Source organism: Hetaerina americana, unplaced genomic scaffold (assembly GCF_022747635.1).
Source record: "Hetaerina americana unplaced genomic scaffold, ioHetAmer1.1.p SCAF_23, whole genome shotgun sequence".
Lineage (NCBI taxonomy): Eukaryota > Metazoa > Arthropoda > Insecta > Odonata > Calopterygidae > Hetaerina > Hetaerina americana.
The window spans coordinates 4,118,983-4,140,614 of record NW_027286797.1 but is presented as its reverse complement, the minus strand read 5'-3'; the positions used below and the strand labels follow the sequence as shown (position 1 = coordinate 4,140,614).

Below are 21,632 nucleotides of genomic sequence, written 5' to 3'. Positions count from 1 at the left end.
CCAAAATAAAGAGACAGTTTTGGTTTTGTAATATATCCAGTATATATTTATCACACAGGTTTAGGAACAGTGTGATAAATTCGCACAACTTCCCGGGAGCGGATGCGGACTCTGACCACAATTTAGTTGTTATGAAATGTAGCATCCGTTTCAAAAAGATAAGGCAGGGGCGGCGGGTTATGAAATGGAATGTAGAAGCATTGAACGGTTTGAAAAGGACTGAGTACCAACAGGCGATAGAGGAAATCATGGGGGATGGTAAAGAGCTAAGTACTATCGAAGAAAAATGGGAAAGTATCAAGAAAGGGTTGTCTAAAGCCGCAAAAGACAAATGGAACCATTAACACTGAAAGGACTAGGAAACCATGGATCACGGATAAGATGATTACAAAGATGGATGAGCGGAGAAAATGGAAGAATGCCAATACAGAGTTAGGCAAAATGAAGTACAAAGAAGTAAACAATAAATTGAGGTGGGAAACGAATCAAGTAAAAGAAGCATGGTGGAAGACGCAGTGCGAGGATATGGAAAGTCTGCAGAGGAAGGGTGAAATCGGTGTGCTGTACAGCAAATATAGATCTTTATCGGGAAGTAAGAAAGGGAGATCTACTACCTTGATCAAAAAGTTCCCGGAATAACCACCGTGTGGTGCTCCCATCGTTCCGATTTGAGTTCTGTTTTTTTTGTTAAATTGGTACATCTGTTGTTGATATTCCCTTTAAATCTTAGTGTCATAACTTGACATTTGCAAAAGTTACGGTCGGTTTTCGGTATGTCCATCAGTGCTTCCTGCGATTTTTCCATTACTTCCTCTCGGCTGCTAAAACGCGTTCTCCGTAATGGTTTTTTAACTCGATTGAACAGAAAGAAGTCACAGGGAGCCAAATCAGGTGAATTCGGTGGCTGTTGGATGGTATTTGTTGCATTTTTCGTCAAAAAATTACGAATAATGATAGCACTGTGCAACGGTGCGTTATCATGGTGCAAAATCCACGAGTTTTCTGCCCACATTTCTGGTCTCTTTCGGCGAATTGCTTCACGCAAACGTCTCATAACGCCCAAATAATACTCTTTGTTTACTGTCTGGCCTTCTGGCAAAAATTCATGATGCACTACACCGTTGTAATCCATGAAAACCGTCAGCATTGCCTTCTTTTTTGACTGAAAACGACGTGGTTTTTTTGGTCTCGGCTCATTTGGTGAACGCCATTCACTTGCCTGATGTCTGGATTGCGTGTCGTACTCATAAACCCACGTCTCGTCTCCAGTAATGATCCTTTTGATGAATGTGGGATCGTATTCAGCCTCGCAAATCATGTCTTTTGCGACGTCAACACGGTCTCTTTTTTGCATGAAATTGAGGTCTTTTGGAACCAACTTTGCTGCTACACGACGGAAACCCAAATCATTAACCACAATGTCTTGGGCGGATCCATAGGCAATGTTCAAGTCCTCCGCTATTTCTCTGATGGTTAATTTGCGGTTATTGACCAACATTTCTTTTACTTTATCAATTTTTTCACCGACTTTCGATGTCGATGGTCTGCCACTGCGTTCATCATCTTCGATTGACTCACGACCACTTCTGAACCGCTCGTGCCACTGGTAAACGACCGTTTTTTTTTAGAGAATCGTTGCCGAAACACTTTTCCAACATTTCCAACGTCCGTGCGCCACTAAATCCGTTTTTTACGCAAAATGTAATACAAGTTCGTTGTTGCAAATTTAAATCCATTTCTGCAATTGTAAAAAATCGCCAACACACACAGAGATAGATGTACTCTTGTCTACGTAACTTTTGCAAATGTCAAGTTATGACACTAAGATTTAAAGGGAATATCAACAACAGATGTACCAATTTAACAAAAAAAACAGAACTCAAATCGGAACGATGGGAGCGCCACACGGTGGTTATTCCGGGAACTTTTTGATCAAGGTAGTATACTAACTGTTAGAGCTAATGCGGGTAAGGTAATAGTTGACCCAGGAGAGATGGAAGGAATATATAGCAGAACTTAGACCAACAAGATAGACATAGAAAATGAGCATGACATAGAGGAAGATAGCTTAGGTCCAGGCATACTTGACATTGAGATAGAAAGGGCATTAAGGGAGATGAAACTAAATAAGGCCATGGGGGTGGATAACATTCCAGCAGAACTATTGAAATGTTTAGGGAAATTCAGGAGGAAGAGGCTGTATGGGCTGATCCGTAGTATTTATGAGGAAGGAATCTGGCCGGAAGATTTTGTGAGATCAGTTTTAGTTCCTATTCTGAGAAAGGTAAAGGCTACATCATGTGAGGACTACAGGACGATACGTTTGATATCCCACGCAGCTAAAGTTGTTCTCAGGATCATGAACAAAAGGATAGAGAGTAGGGCAAATGATTACTTAAGGGATGATCAGTTTGAGTTAAGGAAGGGGAGAGGTACGCGTGATGCCATTGCAGTAATGAGATTATTAATCGAGAGGAATATAGAACACAACCAGGAGGTATTTGCCTGTTTCGTAGATTTCGAAAAAGCTTTTGATGAGTGAATTGGGAAAAACTAATGGGTATATTGCGGAAAATAGGAATAGATTGGAGGGAAAGGAGGCTAATCCGCAACCTGTACATGTCTCAGACTGCTCACTGCCGGACGGGCAGTGTTAGGAAGAGGTGTAAGGCAGGGTTGCCCATTATCACCGTTGCTGTTCAACCTGTATGCAGAGGAAATGATTAAAGAGGCATGGGAAGAACTGGAGGTAGGAATGAAAGTGGGCGGGGAATTCGTAAAATCAGTTAGGTTTGCTGATGATAAAGCTTAAGTTCGTTAGTCAGGCAAGGGATAGCAAGCATTGCTGAGTGAATTGGAAATTCAGTGCGACAGGTATGGGATGAGAATAAATATTAATAAAACCGAGGTTATGCGATTCTCTAGAAAGAAAAAGGCTAAGCTAAACATTAGTGTTTTGGACCAACAGGGTCAAAGTAAGGGGAAGAATTGCACTAGGCAAGGAGGAGGGAGTTGATGAGAGGGACGTCGATTAAGGATGTTAAGATAAGACTCGTAAAATCTTCGATATGGAGCGTAGCTATGTATGGCGAGGAAACGTGGTCATTGAAGCAGGAGGATAGACGTAGACTGGAGGCTTTTGAAATGTGGGTGTGGAGAAGAATAGAGAAGGTGAAATGGACAGAGAAGAAAACAAATGAGGAAGTACTTGGTATGGTGAGCGAAGAGAGGGGTTTGTTGGGAGAAATCGTATGGAGGCAGGAAAAGTGGCTGAAGGGGGTATTGACTGGCAGTGGGATGTTGAAGACTGTAACAGAGGGGAGAATGTTAGGCAAACGAGGAAAGGGAAGGAACAGGATAGGGATGTTGGACGGGATGAAGGGAGGAAGAAAGTACTCGGAGGTAAAGAGGGACCTTATGTAGAGTAGGATGTAGTGTTTTGCTAGGTGTGACAAATTATTTAATTAGTAATTATGTCCATACAAAAACCTACCTTAACCAGTAGATTACCTAATAAATAAAAATATTTATCACTTTTCTCAATCTAGGAAGGAGAGGATAGGGGCGATGTGTAGGGTATCGGGAGGATGAATGCAGGAGAGGTGAAAGAAGGTTTTTTTTGGGGTGATCGGTTGAGGTGAGGGTCAACGGCAAGATGTGGTGCACTCCTGGTGGGCAAAGTTCAGCCCATGGTCTGAGCAGTCCCCCAGGTGCCAGATGCATGCCATCTTGATGGTTTTAAGTTTAAGCCATGTGTCTGGAAGGCAATGACCCATTGAAACAATGATTAAATGAAACAGTGTGGAGGGAGACCAGTTTAGGAACTGGTAGAGCCTTATGTGGAAGAAGGTTTCCACGAAGTGTGGTATTAGTTTTTGCAGATGTTGAGGGGTGATTCATTGCCTAATGTTAAAGGAGGAACAGAGTTTGTTTTTAGTGAATGATATTTTGGAGTGTACTTAGGGGAGTACGGTGGAATGGGATTTACTGGAAATACTTGGACCAGACAAAAAAAATAGAATTATTTTGATGTTTACACTTAATACAAAGAAAATTGAATTTAAAAGTTATCGGTTACACATTCAACATTTATTCGACATAGAATCTCTAAAATTTGTCCTCATTGGGCCAAAACTCATTTCAGCTGCTTAGTTTCCTTGTTCTGAAGCGTAAATCACAAATTCAAGTTTAAATGCAATATTGTACGACATCTCTCTTGAGATCCCATGAAGTTATTATCATTGTAACTTTTAATATAGCCCATGGTTAATTATTTTGATATTTTCGAAACCCATACTCAAAGCAACCATTCTTAATGCCCAATGTGAGGTAAAATACATAATAGTATTTTTCCCGTGGATAGGCTTGCACTTGAGAGGTCAATGTTGTATCCTCGTACCCCAAGCCCATAATATGCAGGCTGATTATTGAGCTTATTTTGAAGCAAGAAAAAGTGCAGGTTATGGGCTGGGAAATACATAAAGTGACCTATGTGAAAGGCTTTTGTGAAGGCCCAGTGGTCCTAATCCACTAGTTACTAGGCTCATATACAATTCATTGTTTTGTGGGTTAATTACTTGAGGTGGTTATCTTTTACCTTCTTTAAAACATTTATATTCTTTAAAAACAAAATACTTTTCACTTAAATGGCCACCCCTCTGGGGTCTGATGCCTTTGCAGCCACCTCAGAGGATTTATGCTGCTAGGACTACCTTTCATCCGGCTCTTACCCTTGGACTTATCTGGTGTCATGGGTCCTGGGAGCTAAGGAGTAAATGTCATTACTCCTGCCAGCACATCTCCAGAATGCACGAGCCATGTCAAATTTGTAGTTCATGGGTCGGGTTGCTTTCTTTTGATTGGTAATTTCTCTCATGTTGTGAATGAATAGTTCTTAGTGTCCTGATTGTTATATATCATAAAACGTAGAGAACAGCTCAGTACTATATCAGCCATATCTTGTTGCTACAACCATTCCAATTACCACTCGGGCTCGGCGCTTCCTGTAGGGATGTCAATACATCCATTCTCTCACATGCTGTTAATTTCCTTTGTTCAAATACTTTCAAGTTGCCCATAGTCTACGTTACCAAATCGGCATCATGTCATCGTATGCAATGAAAGTTTTTGTTCTACAATTGGCCTAACTAAAGACAACCAAAGTTCATTTCATTGTCAAATGAACTATTTAAATCTTTTCTTTCTGACTTAAAGTATCTATTCTTCTTGTCTCTCTCCATATTTTAGTCAGTCTCAACTACAATTGATGTGCATATGTTACCAGTGTTAAATTTTCCACCTTACAAGAAGTGAAAACATGCCAATTCATAAAATTTGGTGACAAATGCTCTGTTAAAAAAATTGTTTTGTTTCCAACTTGGTTTCAGTTGGTGTTGTTATATTTGGTATAACTGGCTTTCGCAAATAATTTTATGACAGGGTGGTGGCAGAAAGGAAATAGATTAATGTCAGCCTTAGACATGAAATTGAAAATTTCCTTTTTCTGTTCCATCTCATGGAGCCTGAACTCAAGTGCCCTCGATTTATATTGATGATCCTTAGGAAAAGCATGGCGTTGAATAAATGCGAAGAAGTTACTCGATACACCTGTGGTAAGACACATGGACAGGTAACATCGTTTGTAAAGCGTAGCCCAGAAGTCTCCAAATTATAATTCAGTTGTATATAGCCTTGGCTGACTGGGATTAAGTGAATGGACGTGCAATTCTGGTTTTTGTAAATGATTGTCACCATACTATAATCAGACTCAATGTTACTGCAGATCAGTGCTACAGGTTGCGAGACTTGGCTTGGGCTGTAGATGTTATAGGTTAAATTCAGAAAATCAGTCCTTTGGGATAGACTGCAATGGCAAGGTTGGTTCCAAAATACCTGTATCAAAAACTTAGCACATCCCCAATGTGATTGTTGGGTAGTGGTGGGAGGATTATCTCCATGACGAAACATTCACATTTTTCTGACTGCTACAGAAAAGATGGAAAAAAAGGCATGCATGTCCGGTTGCACAATTCCCCACCCATGTCTCGGTGCTCTTATTTGGGAAATGTCCCATATTCCAAATGGAAATATTTGTAGTTCAACCTATATATTTTGTTGCATATTTTGGTCATTCATTTGAATTCCTTTTTTAAGTCAAGAATTAAGGATATGGGGGCATGAAAACATGATGCATAAACCTAAAGAGAACTCATTTTTTTCTGTGATGTTAATTTGGCAGTTTGCTGTTTGAGAACTTAATTTGCCATTCTGATGTTATATATAGTATAGCATTCCAGAAGTTAGTTCCTTATCAAACTGATTGTAGTGTTGCGTGTAGCTTAAAGGTCTGGACTTGTATTATTAATGGAGTAAATTGTTTTTTTGAGGGCCATTTTTGCTTAAAGAGAGATACATTTGGAAGCCAGAATGTGTTGCCAAATTCTCAATGGTGTGATAAGCCAGCATTTTGTATTTAAAAGATCACTTCTGTAATAAGCTAGATAAAATGTAATGTAGTTATCCAACCGGATAAATTTATATAATCATGGTCAGTTTTCATGTGGGCAGTTTTTCCTTTTGGTGCTCAGTTTTACCTGCTCTTATTATTGTTGGTTTAACCTATGTCTATTGAGTTACTTGGTCGCAAGACTGTTGACATCATGAAAACAGGTAAATGGTTAATAATAGAATTTATTATTTAAATATATCGTAATGCAATTTTGATTAGTGTTGTTACTTATGTGCAAAATTTTTCGTAGTAGTTTTGGTTAATCATTTAACATTTGTATATTCAACATTTAAGTAGTATGTTTATAATGCATTGAATGGTTTTGCTCTTGAAATTCCAAGAACGTTGATTAAAAAGTGAAATGCTTTATTTTGAAGTGGAATTCTAAAGAATAAAGACGAATTGCTTATTGGTGAATCTGTAATACATCTTTAATTTTTTATGGTTAATCTTCACTTATGAAGTCACTTCTCTCTTCATTATTAAATTTCTGTGGTCCATATTTTTTGTCGTAGGTTCATCTGTTGCTGGAGATAGTTTTATCCATAGTTTTAGATGGCTTTCTATATTTGACTAGAGGCTTGCCAATGTTGTGAAACCCTATTCATGTTGAGGTATGAATTGTTTGGAGTTTTTGGTGTAAAAGTCATAAAGTTCAATTTTGTGCATAATGATGTAAAGTCTTATACAGGAGTAAAGTGTGTATGCCTGTTGACCATTTTAAGTCAGAAATTAGCTTGCATTTGTTCAAGATAATTTGGTCAGGTGCAGTTTATTCTGCAAAAAAACTGTCTAAACTCCACATTATTTAAGAACTGCTCTGCCTTTTTTTTTAAGATTATCTTTTGCATGGAAATGCTTGCTACCATTTTTGACTCATATTTCTATGAAGTTTTGACTTCATTTTTTACACATGACCTGACACATTATTGAACGCGGTTTTCAGGATGATAATTTTTTCATTCCTCTTTTTCCGAATTCTAATTGCCACTGGGTAGGTAGTGTTGGGTTTTGTATATCTTGGCTCATTTTGATCTTTTTCTGAATTTGTCTGTTGTTGTAGATCTTTTGTTTTTTACAGTAACTATAGATTTGATTTTTGCTGATACTATTTATCTGGGTTTGCAGAAGTGTTCCTTAAATTTTAATGACCATATGCACTTAAATTGTGAAAGTATTGGTTATGCTGGTGGTTTTTTGATATTGGCCTCACACAATGTTAATTTCTCTTTTGCTGATGAAACAATAATTTAGCTGTAAAAGCTGCCAAGATATTTTGGCATTTCATTCGCTTCATGGTTGAAGGGGTGAATAAATAAATTTATGTAATTGTTTCCAATGACTAGAATTGTCTCAGGGCATTACACTGAATGGTTGCAGAATTGAATTCCAATTTTGACTCGTTATATCCTTACGCGGGTAAGGTGCAGAAATTGGTTAGCATTGTAGAAATATGTTAAGAAAAACATTTTGATGTTCCATGGAAACTGGTTATTATGAAACGTGCAGAACCAAGAAAAGGGTTTTGTGTCAACTGAAGTTTCCATCCTTTTTTTCAATCATTTTTCCCCCTTTGAATTTTAGGCTGAGGAAAAAGGCATGTCACATCTTTCCTTGGCAATTGGAATATATCTTTTAAGTGAAAGCATATTTTTATAAACTTAAGAACTTGCCAAGTCACTATCTGATATCAACATGAATTTTTTGTGTTACATCATAATCTATTTGCACTGTTAAAAGGATCATTCTGCCAGCTTTGTTAACTTTTAACCAGGGAGTCATTTTTTACCTTTTTGGTCATTATTTTATGCTTCATGAAATGTTCCCAATAATGAACTACTTTGTGCAATTTGTATTGGCACGTTTGAAAAAATGTGCACATTTTAAAAATTCTGTGGACGTCATCGGCATTTACGGATGTCAACACATGGCATCACTTGTATCACCACTCGCATTTATGTCAACATGATCATCTACATGAATGTAATCAAAGTAGGTGATCCTTTATTAGCCATTGTCAGACGAACTGTTAGTTTTCCACAAAGTTATTAATGCACCAATAAAAATAATCCAGAAAGGAGGACTGAATTAGCTGAGCGTTAAGAACTTCTAGACATATAGGTTAAAAGAATGTTGAGAATTTGGGAAAACAGTAAGGCAGATGTACTTCAGTTATTTCTCTATTTTGAACCCATCTGTGTAGCGGAAGAGTGTACCTGGAACTGGTTTATAGCAGAGAGGGGCTTCTAGGTAGGATCTATTTCGAACTGGAGAGTGGAAACTAGCGAAATGGGAAATGACCTTAAATTTCATTTAGTGTTTCCATAGAATTTTTTGGGAATAACTTACCATTGTTCCAAATGTTGTTTCTGTGATAACCATTGTTTTCTATTAAGCATTTTGTGTGGGAAAACATAAAAGTAGGAGCAGGAATGATCTATGCCTCTCCTTAGTGATACAGGGTGCATTCTGAAAGTAATGAAATTGAATTCACCACACCACTTCTATTGGTCCGGGAGGGATCAAACCCCTTAGAGTAGGTGGAGGGGGTGCTAAGTTTTACCGCAAAACCAGTCTGTGCTCTCCAAGCTGTGGAAGCAGCAGAATGTCAGTTATAAACCTCGGCAAGCCAACTATGTCCAAAATAATGGAATTGATGATCAAGCGACATAATGTGACTGCTAGTTTTTGTGCTTAACTGATAAAATGTCTTGCGGAGACTAACAAAATGATTCATGAGGCTTACAGGGTCTCCGCTCTGTCCAGCTCACAAGTTTTGAGGTGGTTAAAGGCCTTAAAGGAGGGCCAGGGGGATGTCAATGGCGGACAATGCTCTGGGTGGCTGTCAACCAGCAACAAAGCCGACGACAATGTAGCTCATGTTAGACTCTGCCTGATGGTTTTCATTGAACTGAACTAGTCATCTACTGTTGTTTCGAATTGTTACTGAAGATTTAGCAATGAAGAAGGTATGCACCAAGCTTGTGCCCAAGGTGTTATCAGATGACCGAAAGACCAACGGAGCGGAAATTTCAAGTGAACTTTTGCTATGTATTGAAAATGAATGTGATTATTTGTACATCATCATAAAAAACCTTGGTTTTTGAATGCGACCCAGAACCTAAATGCCTAAGCTCTGATTGGCACAACGAACAGTCCTCCAAGCCCAAAAAGGCAAGAATGAGCAAGTCAAAAGTGAAACCAATACTCTTTGTCTATTTCAACAGTAAAGGAGTAGTCCTTGAGGAGTTTTTCCTCAAGGACTGACAGTTAACGCTGCCTACTTCATGGATCTGCTAAAAAGACTCGGGAAAAGGGTTATCAGAATGAGACAAGACATCCCGCTGCGTGGCCACTCGATCACAACAATGCGCTATGAGTCTGTGAGTTCCTGGCCAAACACCCTGTGCCAGCACTGCTCCACCCCCCCCCCCTATTGTCCTGATGTCGCCCCAGCAGACTTCTTTTTGTTCCCTCGGATTAGGGTAGGCCAGGAAGGAACCAGTTTTTTGTCCATAGAAGAGATTCATCAGCTGTGACAAAGACCTTCCTAGAGGTCCCCGAAGGCGCGTACCAGTCGTGGCCGAGTCGCTGGAAAAAATGTGTAGACATCCAAGTACATTACTTTGAAGAATTTCAAGTATTGGTGCAAATCTGTTCAATAAATGACGTAAAAGAAATAATTGCAATACTCTAGGAGTGCACCATGTATATTTCATGATAACTGAGATTTCGTATACATGTTGTGTGTTTTCCCCTGTATTTCACTTCCATTTTATGACTGCGATCACAGCTATCCTCGCTAGTTGGCATAGTGGTCCATCACTTTTTATGTAACCATTTTGCTCTAGTTTTTTATGGATTTGCATTGCTTCATTGGGATTTTGATATTTTCCATAAAATTTCGGATAAAGTAATTTTTCACCAAGCTCTTTAACCGTCATTGATTTGTTTGGATGAAAGTGTAATGCATATCATGTAATCCGCCTTTTGTTTGCTCGAGTATTGCGTGAGCAATGAGAACAAATGCATCTATGGAAATTACTGTGTTTAGGAGAGGTGATGACATACGTGATACTAGACGGAAGGTTTTTTTATGATTACATGTAAACCACAACCATTAGTAATGCATAGTGAACTTAAAATTAATTGGATTGTTGGTGAAGATGTAAATCAATTTTTTTAAAAATTATCCCTTCATTAATATTTGTTGAGTGATTTAGTCCAACCATTAATTGGAGTTTTTGTTCCCCCCTGATCTGAGCCTCCTGTTTCCATAGTTTTTGTAATGATGGCTGACCCTGGCATGGCACTTAATGTTTACTGCAGTGTCACTGTGTGGGAAAATACCCGTGTTCATTGACTTTTGCTTACAATAGTCCACACTTAGAGTGGAACATGTTTGAAATTTGAATGCCATATTTGTTTCAGACATATAAATTGCGTGTGTCACATGCTCATTTTTGAGGGACTAAATGAAAGTATTGCTAAACAGTATCTTTGATCTCGAATGTTTTCTACCCTTATTAAATTCCTAGTCTTCACGAGTGACTATATAATTTGTATGGGCTGAAATAGTTCTCAGATTGCTTAGTAATCGGTTAGATATTGTGTTTGTCTTCAAATGACCCGATCAATTGTAGTCTTTAAAATAGCTTGATAACTAATAAATGGGTTCGTAAAGCACCAAGAATCAATGAGTTGCCAAATGGTATAGTTAAGCAACATGAACTGAATTGTGAAATCTAGACCTGGTGCGGTGTAAATTTTCTATTTTTATTGGTGTTGAGCTAGTTGATAATAATCTTGAGTACTTGCTTCAATTGATGCCTGTATTTCACTGAAAATCAATATGCTGGAATCTGGTTTAAAGCAGCAGAAATATTGTGTTGCCTCATTCTAAGAATTTTAATGGGATATATGTTATTGACTCAAAAGTAGTGCTCTTCCAAATGCTGATTTATTTGGTTGCTATCGTAGTAGTAGTAGTTTTGAGGGGAGGCGACCGACAGCTGAGGTCATTTGCCCCATAGGGGATGGACAGGAAAGGATGAAGGGTGGAGAGAACCCTGGCATCGGCATTAGCCTACTCTTTACGAAAGGCGCCAAGGGGTCCGCAGTTAAACATCCCATCTGACGGACGGCGTACTCACTCTAAGTGCCCTCCACAAAGCCTCCACCTCGAGTAGGGATCGAGATACCTCTGAAAAATATTCAACACCGCCAAGATTTGAACCCGCGCCCTCAGGGTGGGAAGCCAGTACGTTAGCCCCCGCACCATCTCGATCCCCCCTTTGTCGACAAACATTTGAGTTTATTTAAATACATTCAATCATTAGTTTTTTAAAGGGGCTTCTTTGTCTCATTGTGCCAATAAATCTCCCAGTAATAGACTAATGACTTCAATCCATGTGAACTTAGTGTTTTTTGACTTGGATTTGATGACAATTGGATACATCCATCTCTATACGAGTATGATATTATCCAAATAAGTTCATTTCCCGTACGTCCATAGCAAATTGCTTCCTGAAATCTTGTAATGATGCTTTGTTATGGTATTAGGTAGTCAATTGTGAATATCACTCCAGGCAAGCAGTATATCAAAGAAATATGTACACTCTAATTTTATCTGGTGTCATTAAGGTGTGTGAGGAAGAAGTTTCTATGCTATTTAATCCTACCTGTCGGGGCACAGGAGATAATATTTCTGGAAATTGCCATTTCTCAAGGATTCAGCAAACATACTTGGACTTGAACACACCTGATGCTCTGAGTTATGGACTAGAAATCTCAACTTTCATTGACACAATCAGTGGCAAAAGTTATTTTCGTGTTACATTTTATGGTAAATTTTATGATCTTTCAGAGAGCTTAAAGCAAAAATTATGACTTGAGGCATCATTCTATTAGTCTGAAAGGGATCATTCAATAGTAGCAAAGTTCGAAGCTTGTTTTTCTGTTATAGTTTCCAGTGCAAAGAATTAGTCTTTAAATTCTAATAAGCATGACTTTCCTTTCTGTATAACGTTCCAATTGACTGAAGGCTACCCATGTCCCATGGTCTTCTCCCTCCTTTGCCCTTGTTTATATTCACAGCATTGCGCCCTGCTGGATTGAAAACCCAAAGCACTGCCTCTTCTTAAGTGTAGTGCTCCATAGTATATTCTTCTTATCTAACTCCTTGTTTCACATCACGTTTATTTGATATGGAATTTGCCTCCAGAGTCATGTTTCTTGGGCCTTTATGCCATTCTGCCTGTCCTCAGCCCAATCTCTAAACCATACTGCTGCATTTCACGTGAACAATTGCTTGCCCTATTGCATTTTTGTGGCCATATCACTTCTGAGCATAGTAATTCCGCAATGATGCACTGGCTCAAATGAGCACATGATTCGAAACATTCTTTCTCGCATGTTTTGGGCAAAAATTCACAATAACTTTTGCAGAGTTGTGAATCTATGATTTCTTTTACAGTAGGATTGGTTGCCTTTGCTTGTTTGCAACTTAGTAGTGGGCTATATTTCAAAGGAAAAGTCTAAAAATTGAGCAAAAAAAATCCATTCAGTGTTTTGCTATTACTCATTGTTTTGCCTCATCATAAGTTAGCCCAAGGTCAGGTTTTATAATTTTCTCTATGTGAAGTATGAATGTGATGTCATTTTTGAGCTTTCCACCTGATTTCCTATGAAGACTAATGTTTCGTTAAAATTTTTTTAAGCCAATCACAAAGCCAATTTGCCCATATTTCTCATGCTCGTCATTTTTAATGTTTGCTATGTGTCACCTTTTGATCTTTTTACAAAAAAATAGATATTTTGTGCCTCAATGATTTTCTAATAGAGCGTTGTCAAGATCGGATACCTGTTTATGTATTTAAGGAACTAGGAAATTGTTGATGAATAACCAATATGGTTTCAGAAATGGTAAATCCTGTGAGAGACAACTTTCTCTTTTTGGTCATGATATCCTTTTTTTAAGAGAGAGCGATGTTTCAGTGGATGCACTTTTTCTAGATTTTAATAAGGTTATTGACCAATTACCTTATTGTAAAGCACTCACAAAACTAGAAGCGTATGGCATAGATAAAAGTATTCTGGGTGTGAATAAAGACTTTTTGAATGGTCTGTTACAAACAGTAGTCATCGATTGAGTTAGCTCAAATGCACTAGAAGATTTCTTTGAAAATAGCTCTTGTTCTGTTTTTCAGTGGAGTAGGTGTCTGAACTTTAATTTGGAATGATTTTATCTGTTAAAATATAATGCCAATAAGATGCAATAAGTTAATAAATTTTTTGATTGCGGTTAAGCTAGGAGGGAAAGGCTATCTGTAACGCCAGTTCATTGAAATAGTATAGATGGAGTGTCTTTACTATTATGCATTATATATTATAACTATGCATTTTCTTATTCCAAATCTGGGAATGGAGCCAATTGTGAGTTTTGGTATTGAGATGATTGCAGTTGGTTAGTTAAAAAAAAGGTAAAATTTGCATAATTTAGATCTGAATGCTAGTTCCGTAATAGATTCAAATGTTATATTATTTTAATATCAGGAGATGGAGTTGCCGTTGATTTATGTTTTCTGTTTGTGTTTAAGTTTGTTGATGGATTGAAAGATATTCTTCGCTATAATAACATAAATCATTCAAAATAATGTTTATGATAGCTGACTTTATTTTATTGGCCATTAAAATGTTTGCCTAATGATATGGTTAATTGTGTTTCTTTAAAATACAATGTCATAATTCATGATAATTTATTTTAGTGATCAAATGAATACCAGTCATGCAGCTGAACCTCAGTCTGATTGGCCTGCTGAAAAGACAGAAGTAGAGCCTGTACCTGCTGAGCCACAAGAAACAAAGTAAGAAAATATCTTTACTTCAATTTTGTACCATCAGCATATTTTCTTGCCAAGTTGTTTATGTATGTGACATCTTGTTATTATAATGAGCCAAATTAAATCTTGGCCATATAAACCTGTAGTAGTGATTGTGGTAGATATCTCAGTAATCAAGGTTTATTTGATAGGCGAGGTTGAAGCTGACCCATTATTAAGCCATACGGCATGTGAAATGTATGCTTCAGGATATGGAGATCAGTTAATTAACCTGGGGTGCCTTTCACCCGGGAGGAAATGGTGCCTCGAGCCTTGCACAGCTTGAGTTAACCTGGGGCTACCTAGAGGTGTTACTAGTTATGAAAACCATGTTGTTTGCCAATTGCCCTCTGCTCTTCATACTGGACTCAGCAGGGTTTTCTAATACATGTATTACCTAATAAGTTAAAGCTGTGAATAGCGTAAATATTTAGTGTACTTGCTTTCTGACCAATCCTTAGTTGAAGTATGGTATACCAATGAAAACAATTGGCTGTGCCAGTCATAATGAGTTCTCATCCTGATTCAAACTTATGTTAACATTCAGGGATCTTGGAGGTGGTGGTGGTGATGCTGAAAATCCGAGTCCTGCGGAGGAAGGTCCACAAGAACTAACTTTAGATGAGTGGAAAGCTTTGCGAGGCAATAGACAGAAACCCACATTTAATATACGGAAAGCTGGAGAGGGCGAAGATATGACTCAGTGGAAGAAAATGTATGCTCTCAAGAAGAAAGAGGGGGAAGAGGAAGATGATGAGGAAGAGGTAAGCCACTTCGTGAGTTTTGGCAAAGGCATGAAAATATTCCTTCATAAAGTAAAGGGTCTTGCTGGTTAATTTTCAACTTCTCATTGTGAAGAACTATATCAATAACCAAAGAATCCATTGTAGATGACTGAAGTTGGTTCTGTACAAATTCCTGATGTTTGAGTGATAATATTTGTAAATAACAGTGGCTTGCCGGTGGAGTTAGGGGAAAAATGAAAAGACTATATTGGAAAAGTTCTCTGCTGACCTGTTTGCATTGTCTAGAATAGGCAGCATTTTTCTATTTTTGTAACTAATTTTATGATTAAATCTTCAAATAATTTTTTCAAAAAGCTGACATTTCATCCTACTGTAAGTCATAGAAAATTGGAAATTAATTATAGCATAACTATAGCTCCTTGTCAATTCGCCGTGTTTTCAGGTATTCGTTAATCTCTTGGCCTAATCTTTGGCTGCAAGAGCAAGTCTCCATACCTTTCAAAATGTATTATGAACTTTGTACTTTAACGAACCTGTTCAATTTTTGGAGTATTTTAATGAGCATTAAATAGCATCATGGTTTCCCTGAAATAAGACAACTGTCAGTGTTGAAGAGCGTATTTTGAGTTCCGATTTGTTTCATACATTTACTTGATAAACAATATTTAACTTGAGTAATAGTGCTATAGAATAAGCATGGGATTTAAAGTGCTACAGGCCGAAGATTTCAGCTTGAAATGATACTTGTATTTTGCTTTGTTGAGTGTTTACAGTACTTGTTTTCTGGCATCGGGTCATTTATTCCAAGAGATGTGCAAGACCCAATGAAATTAAATTTTTCATATCACGATGAAAGAAAGTAAGAGTTTCAAGTGGATCCAATTGTAAGTGGTGCATGATAAATTGCAGGAATATGATGCATCGGAATACCCCCAGCGTGTTGGCCGGCAGAAGCACCTGCTTGACATAGACATCCATTTTGCTGACTCAAGGCGTGGCACTCGTGGGCGAGGGAGGGGTGGTATGCGTGGGACGGGTCGCCCGGGCACAGGAAGGGGGGGCCCTGGGAGGATGGGCGGTGGTGGTGGGGGAGGAGGTGGGTCCCCTCGCGTTGGTGGTGGCGGGCCGCCTGGAGTGAGAGGCCCGGTTGGACCAGGAGGCGACACCCCTCCATCTAGTATTTCGGCAACTTCCAATGGAGGCAGCGGAGGGACGGACAGCCCAGGACGGGCTCCAGCACCTGCAGATGGGCCACCTCGGAGTAATGCTATATCTGTAAGTGTTTCTGATGGGTGGAAATGCAAAGTTATGCTCAACAAGTAATAATTGAAAATTAGAAGTGTTGCATAGCAAGACAGATGTCTTGATTATGTGTTGCTGTTTGGAGGTACATCACCCCTTAATGGACAGGGCCTTACTTGCCCTTCAGTATCATCTTTAATGAGCATACCGATGGAAATATTCAAAAGTATTATGTGCATATTAGTTAACAGTTGCGTCTGGAGAGGCAGATGACCAGTCTTTCAAGTTTGAGATTGACCAGATGTGAGAGAGGGAATGCAAATTACACTGAAAACGGGAGATGATAATGGTTCATTTGCCCGTTGAGCATTTAAAAGGAAGAAGTGAAGTTGCTTCTACACTGAGCGTCTGTCATGGGAGATGCATGCCACGGTTTCCTTCCAGATGCAATACTTCGTGGAGAGTTCAGGGAATCTAATCTTTGAATTCCAAGATTGAGATCTCGTATACTGAGCAACTGACCATATGGTGAATGAATCACTCGCATGTAATTTTTAATCTTTATTCTGTACATCGGGCAGGTTTTAAATCGCCATCCTAGCATTATGTGGCTTTCGTTAAATCCTGGGAAGTGAACCTGGAGAGAATCTTGGTTAGGGAATTGCTAACTTTTTTATGAATGCACTCCCTCATCTAGAATTTCTTGAAAAGGATTTTATTGGGTATGTTTTTGTTCTTGTCCTATTATCCTAGCATATGCTCTTTTAGGCATGGCTATCATTCATTATGTACTTCTTCGTGGTAGACATGGTGCAAGTGATGGTAATCTATTAATTACATCATTCCCCAGCTTGAGGTGAAGAGAATTCCAGTGCCACATCGGCACGTGGAATGGAAACAACGACAGGCATTTATCATGACCTTAAGAAGTTGCTAGTCGTATAAATATAGGACTTCTCCGACCAACATTGTAAATTAAATCCTGATATTCTTAATTAAATGAGAGAAATAAAACATCACAATTGCTAACTGCTTAACTTTTATTTCAAATATCTGTTGCTGGAGGTTTTCATGCCAAATTAAACTTGCCAAAGCAGAATAGTCGTATAACTGGATAAGCCTTCAGTTGCGAGGTTTTTCATCTTGAGACTAAATAAATTGGGGTTTTCCACTGTAACTAAGTTTAATGCCTTGGTGGTAGGTAAATCTAAATGTTAGCAATAGCATGATAATGGAGGGAGCAGCTGTCCCATGTCCTCAAGGCATTGACAGCTGCAGCCACTCGAGTGTTTTATCTTTTTCTTTCAGTCTCGTGTGAGGCAGAGTGCTCCCAAGGTGGACGATGAGAATGACTTTCCATCCCTTGGATAAAGAAAAATAAATTACACCCTTATATGAATGTCTTGAATGTCATCTCTAAGTTATTTTAAATAATGCAGCAGTGTGACCTGAAGCTCTTGATCATTTTGTTTCAAACTTTTTGGTATTAATAATTTTCTTGAGAGTCTAAAATTGAGTGTTTGTCAATGATACAGACATGTTTTTGCATGACTAGCTAGATTTTGCAGCAAATTAAAGCTGCCTGTCCTCTAGTACAGTGGTTCTCAAGAGTTTGCATGGTGGCCTCAGAAGTGTATTTCATGTTATTAGTCGCTTGAGTTTGTTATTATAATAGAAACTTTTATTGACTGGCTGGATCAAAATTATGCTAATTTAAGCTAGTGTGATCCCATTTTGCTCTTGCAGTAATGTGCTCATGCTGGCGACTCAAGTCTCCTTGGCCACACTTGAGAATGGCTGCACTAGTCAGTCTGTTCTATGTGGTTGATTGTGATTTATGGGAGAATTTTGGTTAATCCGAGTGTGTAATACTTTATATTTACTATTGTCTTCAATGTGTTTTCATCTTAGCTGTCAACTTTATTTCTGCTGGATAATTTTTGCGATAGTTGTGATCAATATGTTGTACAGCTTTTCCTTATTTACCCTCATAACCAACAGTTTTGTCAGCTGTTCAAATTGTAAATTTTGAAATGCTATGAAATCTATAAAACACTATGCCATTTAAATTTGACTCAGATTCCACTTTACATTATGCGATTATCAAAAGACTCATTTATACTGAAAAATATTCAAAAGTATGAGTTGATCTATATTTTTTTAGAGGATATGTTTTTTCATAGTCTTTGATTTTTTTTGGACTTAGTATGGGAGGTATCCTTGAACACTTTCCTCTAGCGTCCCTGCATTTGTAAAATAGTTTGAATTTACATTTTCATGATATTGGTAATCATTTGCATTGTGTATGTAAAAATAATTGTATTCTGCTTTTGTGGGAGCTGAAGAAATTGGATGAATTTGGTAGTGCTGGTTCCATGGAAATGGCACTTGAAATATAAACTTGAGTTTGGTATTTTATAAGAGCGAATAATTTTGTGAGACATGCATTGCCCTGTGGTTTTGACTTTATTTTTTGACAGGAGTAACTATATTATGAAATTATTTGTACATAAAATTAGAATGCGGTGGTATAGTTTAGCCTTATTACACTGTTCCTTGGCATTTTTAAGCTGCCGTCTATTGATTTTTAAATTGTGTGAAAAAGTATTCTTACATTTTTTGTTGGCCTTTTACTTTATCATTGCAATTATTTTGGTGAACTAGCTCATAGGTTTCCTTGATAATACAGTTATGGTATTTTGAATGTTTGATATCTCGTTTTCATGACTCTTTAAGTGAGCAATTGGGATTTGAACATCTGTAGCTTTAACATTGTCCTTGTGCTTTAAGAGAGGGGTTTTTGTTAGGGGCCCAAAGGTGTGAATTGAGAGAAGAACTATGTCAGTGTGCTAGTTTTTACCTGTTGTACCTTACCATTTACTCTTCTATTTAATGCAGTAAATTATTGGCTACTATGCCAATTCACTTTAATGTTTTCATGCTAGAAGGTGTAATGTGCAACTTATTGTTGGAAGAAGGAAAGAATTTCTTTGGTATGTGATCTAAGGACCTATACAATTCAGTTAACTGCTGAGGTAAATATGCATTTCACGGATACGACTTTATTTTTCTCAAATTTATTTAAAACTTAATTCTATCATTGATTTCTCCCTCCTTGGTTTCTCCTCTCCTCTTCCTCTTGATTTGTCACCAAATGTGATCACAGTGGAAGTATAAAGTTTTTTTACCCTCGTAGTGATCCACAGTTTTACCAGCAATAAGAAAGTAAATGCTGTAGGGTTGCATGCATCATGCTAGTAAAAGTACTGCATGAAGGTGTATCTTTCCCATTAGTGGATAATTAAGTAATGTCATCTCACCAAACATGGGTACTTAACTTTCATGTATGAAAATTTCCTGTCTGCAAAATTTTTAGCAATGTCACCAAATTCAAAGTTTGTTTCATTTTTTTATTGTTAAATAGAATATCATTATAGTGAGTGAATATAAAGGAAAATTGCTAATGTATTCTCTAGAACAATAGTTTTCTTCAATTTCTCCATATATTTGATTTAACTGTATAATTGCTTACTCAGCAGTAGTAAGTAATTTTTGATCTTGTCACCAAATGTTGACTTCATTGGTCCATCCTTAATGTTTCCCCATTTCTAGTGGATTAAAGTGCTCTTTGTGCATCGAGGTGTTATTGGTTGTGAATGGAGGAAATTTAATCATGTTGACTCAGTAAGTGGCTAGGTACAGGGAACTGAAGGGGACCAATAAATTAACCCATTAAACCAGTGTCGTGTACTTTACTTTAGTTGCATCGATGATAAGTTGTGATTTGTTATTTACCCATGTACTTCACTTGTTCTAGATAATACATTGCCAATAGGTTGATCATTTTGTGATATGCAATATTCACTGACTTAACATGGAAGTGGCAGTATTTTTACTATTTCAGCATGACCATTTTCTATTTGTTTGTATACATAACATGTAGCAAGAAATAATATTGAGAGTGGAAGTACATCTCATAACATAATATTTTTCTTAGCTCAATAATGTTCCTCATATAGGAGTCCTCTCTGCAATTTGTGATTGAAAAGATGTGCATTACCAGTTGTTTAGTACTCAGTGTACCTAATCATTGTTTCAAACAGTATGTGGGTTTCAAAAATGAATTTTGTATCCTCATAAATTGTTTGGTGATGGATAGAATGTCTCTAGTATTTTTACATGTCATATGTGTTGCCATGGCATATTTACATCCTAAAAACCATCATTGCATGTACTCCAGTACATTTCGTGTTACACACATACTATGCTGGCATTTGTACACAATCTCCTGTAGATTTGCTTTTAGTTGCATCAGTTTCAAGTTTGTTGGTGTTACGGAAGAGGTATTGTTACCTTAACCTCAATTCAAAATTTTTTGCCTTGTGTTAATTTGGCATGACAGAAGTCATGGGACAGAATGTTTTTCTTATCTGTCTTTCTTTAAGAGCAGATTTGTGAATGAGAAAGTTGAGAATAAAATTTGTTTCTCACTGCATTTGGTAAATTTCTTTGTAAACAGCAAGTGTAAAATGTAGACCTTGGGGTCATCACCAATGCCTTGATCGTCAAACAATGTTTTGAATGTAACCTTAATTTTGAAACTAAGGGTAGAGTGTAGAATCATCCATGGAAAAAACATAATTTTGGCACTGTTTATACGTTCGAATCATTCCACTTTTGGCTGACATGTTATCAAAAGTGATAGAATGTCTGAGGAGCCTCAAGGAAGCAATCCAGAAGCACTCGGCTGCGGTTGTTATAAATTCATTTTGAACTGACATTTAGCTGGCGACATAATTGGGTCTAATCAATTAGCTCTGCATGGCTATTAGGGACCATTAAACACCATTTTATGCAATGCAAATTAAATTTTTTAATGTAAAGGAATTCCTAAGGTTTTCTTGCAAACATTATCATTGATGGTAGTCTGATGTTAAGGTAGCTTTTTGATTTGTGCGGAGTAAACATGTATAGTATATAGTTGTAAGACCAACATAACATTGAACACAAATCCATGAGGAAATATACATGCTTCAGTAAACAAACCCTTGATTGGATTCTTCATATTTTCTCCAATTAATCAAACATTCCTGGAGAATGGATTGTCCTGGGAAAAGGAATTGATGGATTTAATGGAAAAAATGTCCCAACTCATTTTAAATGGGAAATTTGAAGTGTATAAAACAATACTAATGGATACCAAGGTACCCCTATTTTTCTTAGGAATCCTTGCCATACTTGACCCTTTTTGAGACC

General features: G+C 37.6%; 1 protein-coding gene across 4 annotated transcripts in view; it reads left to right on the top strand.

Annotated features, from left to right (window-relative positions):
* LOC139689423 (SERPINE1 mRNA-binding protein 1-like) overlaps positions 1-20,871 on the top strand; it is a 50,152-nt gene extending 29,281 nt beyond the window's left edge. For all 4 annotated transcript variants that reach the window (XM_071586542.1, XM_071586541.1, XM_071586543.1 and 1 more), the window contains 4 exons: positions 14,275-14,373; positions 14,936-15,152; positions 16,044-16,409; positions 17,685-20,871. In XM_071586542.1, coding sequence (XP_071442643.1) covers positions 14,275-14,373; positions 14,936-15,152; positions 16,044-16,409; positions 17,685-17,747 — 745 coding nt within the window. In that variant the 3' untranslated portion in view covers positions 17,748-20,871. The remainder of the gene's footprint in view (positions 1-14,274; positions 14,374-14,935; positions 15,153-16,043; positions 16,410-17,684) is intronic.
* Positions 20,872-21,632: the final 761 nt, after the last annotated feature.